The sequence below is a fragment of the Olea europaea genome, unplaced genomic scaffold, assembly GCF_002742605.1.
Source record: "Olea europaea var. sylvestris unplaced genomic scaffold, O_europaea_v1 scaffold374, whole genome shotgun sequence".
Taxonomy (NCBI): Eukaryota; Viridiplantae; Streptophyta; class Magnoliopsida; order Lamiales; family Oleaceae; genus Olea; species Olea europaea.
Genome location: NW_019256747.1, coordinates 182,737 through 185,738, shown reverse-complemented (window position 1 = coordinate 185,738; position 3,002 = coordinate 182,737). Strand labels below are relative to the sequence as shown.

Here is a 3,002-nt window from a genome sequence, read left to right as displayed (position 1 = left end):
ATTTCACCAAAATACACGTGGCAGAATTATATTGGACATGGCAAAAAAAGAAAAAAAGATCAACCTGATGCTGCCACGTCTACTTCTGGTGAAATTCTTACAGATCTGTTCTGTACAGGTAGATTTTATTGAATTAAAAACTCTCAACAGAATCGTACCTTATTAGCAAATAATTCTATCCCAACCAGTCTTTCCGTGCAATTTCCTTCCACCGCAAGGAACTAGCAACCCCCACCCCACCTCTTATTTTTCTATATATTTTCTCATTTTCTCAATTATTCATCTTTCTCATTTGCTTTTTACATCTGAAACCCCCAATCAGAGTCCTTCTGAAATCGCTTTCCAGAAATTCTTCTGGATAATTTTCTTGTTAATATTTTCAGGTTATATATATAGAGGGCTAGGTGTTTCGTTTTATTTAGTTTAAGCAAAAATGGAACGAGTACCTTCATCTGTTGTAAACGAAGAAGATGATCTTATGGACTTGCCTCCGGGTTTCAGATTCCATCCTACGGATGAGGAGATTATTGTTCATTATCTTATCAAGAAGGTTATGGACAGGCGATTTGCAGCAAGAGCTATTGGAGAAGCTGATCTGAATAAGTGTGAACCCTGGGATTTACCGAGTAAGTTGTCTTTCTTTCTCTTTTTTGCTTAATCAACAATTTTCTTCTCTTTTTAAGTGATTTTTTTAAGCTGGTTGTAAATGAAATAAGAATCCATCAAAAAATTAAGTGGTGATTTTAAGTGAAATAGTTCTATTTGTTTTGATTGCGAGGTAAACAACAAAAAATTTAAGATTTGTTTTTATAAACTTGAGATGGGCTAAAATCTTTCATAGTTATTCGGTTTTTTTTCATCTGAACATGGAATAAGAAGCATATAAGCAATTGTCAAATATATATTATTAGTTCTCCACTTTACTTATAATTTACTTCTTAATATACTTGCTCAAAGATCAGATAGGAAAAAAAGCAAGTAAATTGCATGTATTGACATTAAGTTTTCCTAAAAAGATTAACAATTCACCAGCAAAAAGGATTCACAAAGTCGACCGTTGAGATTTTGCAGATTTCAATATCGATAAGGTATTAATCCTCGCAAAGTAAACTCTATTAATTATGCAGAGAAGGCAAAGATGGGGGAAAAAGAATGGTTCTTTTTTTGCCAGAGGGATAGAAAATATCCAACAGGAATGCGAACGAATCGAGCAACAGAATCTGGATACTGGAAGGCAACTGGAAAGGATAAGGAAATATACTACAAGCAGGGAAGGAACTGTCTCGTTGGGATGAAAAAGACCCTTGTTTTCTATAAAGGGAGAGCTCCTAAAGGAGAGAAATCCAATTGGGTTATGCATGAATATCGACTTGAAGGCAATTTCTCTTACGACTTTTCTAGAGCTGCAAAGGTGAACATTCAAGAAATTATAATTAACATAGATTGAACAATATTGGATACTACCAAAAAAAAATAAAAAAAATGGAGAAGATAAAATCTTGTTTATTGTACTGTTTATTCTTATTAATTTTACCTTGTTTCTTTGACAGGAGGAATGGGTTATTTGTAGAATTTACCACAAGAGCACAGGAGTGAGGAGAGTTCCATCTGGTGCAGAACTATCAAGAATGGACTCTTTTAATGTGGATCATCTCCTGGATAGCCCTACACTCCCACCTTTAACAGATATTACATCTAATCCCAATGATAGACCTAGCTCAAGTTTTACAACTGATCAGGAACCCGATTTTGAAGGGAAAATTTCATCATCAAGATCAATACAAATGAAACATGATCAGAAATCCTTCCTTTTGCCTTCACAAAACTTGAATAGTTTCAGCACTACTAATTTTCCTGATCCAATTCCCTATTCCCACATTAGTGTTCCTGCTAACTCAATGTTTTCCTACCAAGATGGAATTGGCTCGACGTCTCGCTACCCCTCAATCTTTCCCTTCAAAGGTTCTGAACAGGCCAACTTAAATCTTTTGATGCCACCAGATCAAAGGATATTGGAACTCGATAAGGAGTGCAAACCGGAACATTTTTCGGCAAACAATTCTTTGATCAGTCATTCCCGAGATACTGGATTGAGTACTGATATTGCTACTGAGGGAGATATTGAAAGCAAGAAGCCATTTGAAGACCTTGATGCTCTTTCATTCAGTCCTGATATTTCAGATTTTGATTCATTGTGGAGCTACTGAATTAAGTATATGCAGTCTGATTATTTATAGTCAAAATTAGTGCAATTTAATCCTCTTCTTCCAATTCAGTATTTAGTCCATGGAAGAAGAGGTTCATCATGGTTCAAAATTCTTTGTACCTAGTAATTTATCATTTTAGGGCATTCCGTGTACATTTTCAACTGTAGTTGCTAGGAAATCTCCTGATTGCTAACATTGTGGCTTGTATACATCGTAATTGCAATAATTTTTAGTGGTTTATTAGTTGTTTAGAATTTAATGTTATTCTTAGATGAACCGATTGATGGAATTTTTATATCCGAGTTGATTATCATAATCGTCAACCCTGCTATACTCACAGGAGCTAGGACAGGCCTGTAATAGGGGCTGAGGTGACAGGCCCTTGTTTGAGCAGCATAATTCTATGATCTTTTGAATCACAACTAGCTGAATTAACTAAAGAATAATGACAATTAGAGTCTTCTAATTTATTTATTTATTTTTTTGCGAGAATTTATTTCTTTTAAATGTGCAGGAGATCTTATAAACCCTGTATCGTGTTACGGAAATATTGATTGGGCTTGAAGCTTTTATATTGTATCGGATCTAATACGGTGTCGCCTCCAATAAAACTATGTTCTTGTCTTTGTACATTTTTTGGTTTTTGTTTTTACGGTTTATCAAACATAGTACGGAGGATCAGGGGCGGACCCAGAGACTTCGGACTGTGGGGTCAAAAATGAAATTTTTTTCGAACAACGTATCATTAACGTAAATAAATTCATAAGATTAATGGATTGGGGTGGATAATTAATT

General features: G+C 34.8%; 1 protein-coding gene across 2 annotated transcripts; it reads left to right on the top strand.

Annotated features, from left to right (window-relative positions):
• Nucleotides 1-272: 272 nt before the first annotated feature.
• Nucleotides 273-2,502, top strand: LOC111386837 (NAC domain-containing protein 92-like). 2 transcript variants are annotated; one of them, XM_023011317.1, is made up of 3 exons: nt 273-626; nt 1,128-1,411; nt 1,551-2,502. In XM_023011317.1, the coding sequence occupies exons 1-3, from the start codon at nt 434-436 to the stop codon at nt 2,205-2,207; spliced, it is 1,134 nt and encodes a 377-aa protein (XP_022867085.1). In that variant the 5' UTR covers nt 273-433; the 3' UTR covers nt 2,208-2,502. The 2 variants fall into 2 exon arrangements, with proteins under 2 accessions (XP_022867085.1, XP_022867086.1); XM_023011318.1 differs by having other exon boundaries at nt 559-626; nt 1,072-1,411.
• The last annotated feature ends 500 nt before the right edge of the window (nt 2,503-3,002 follow it).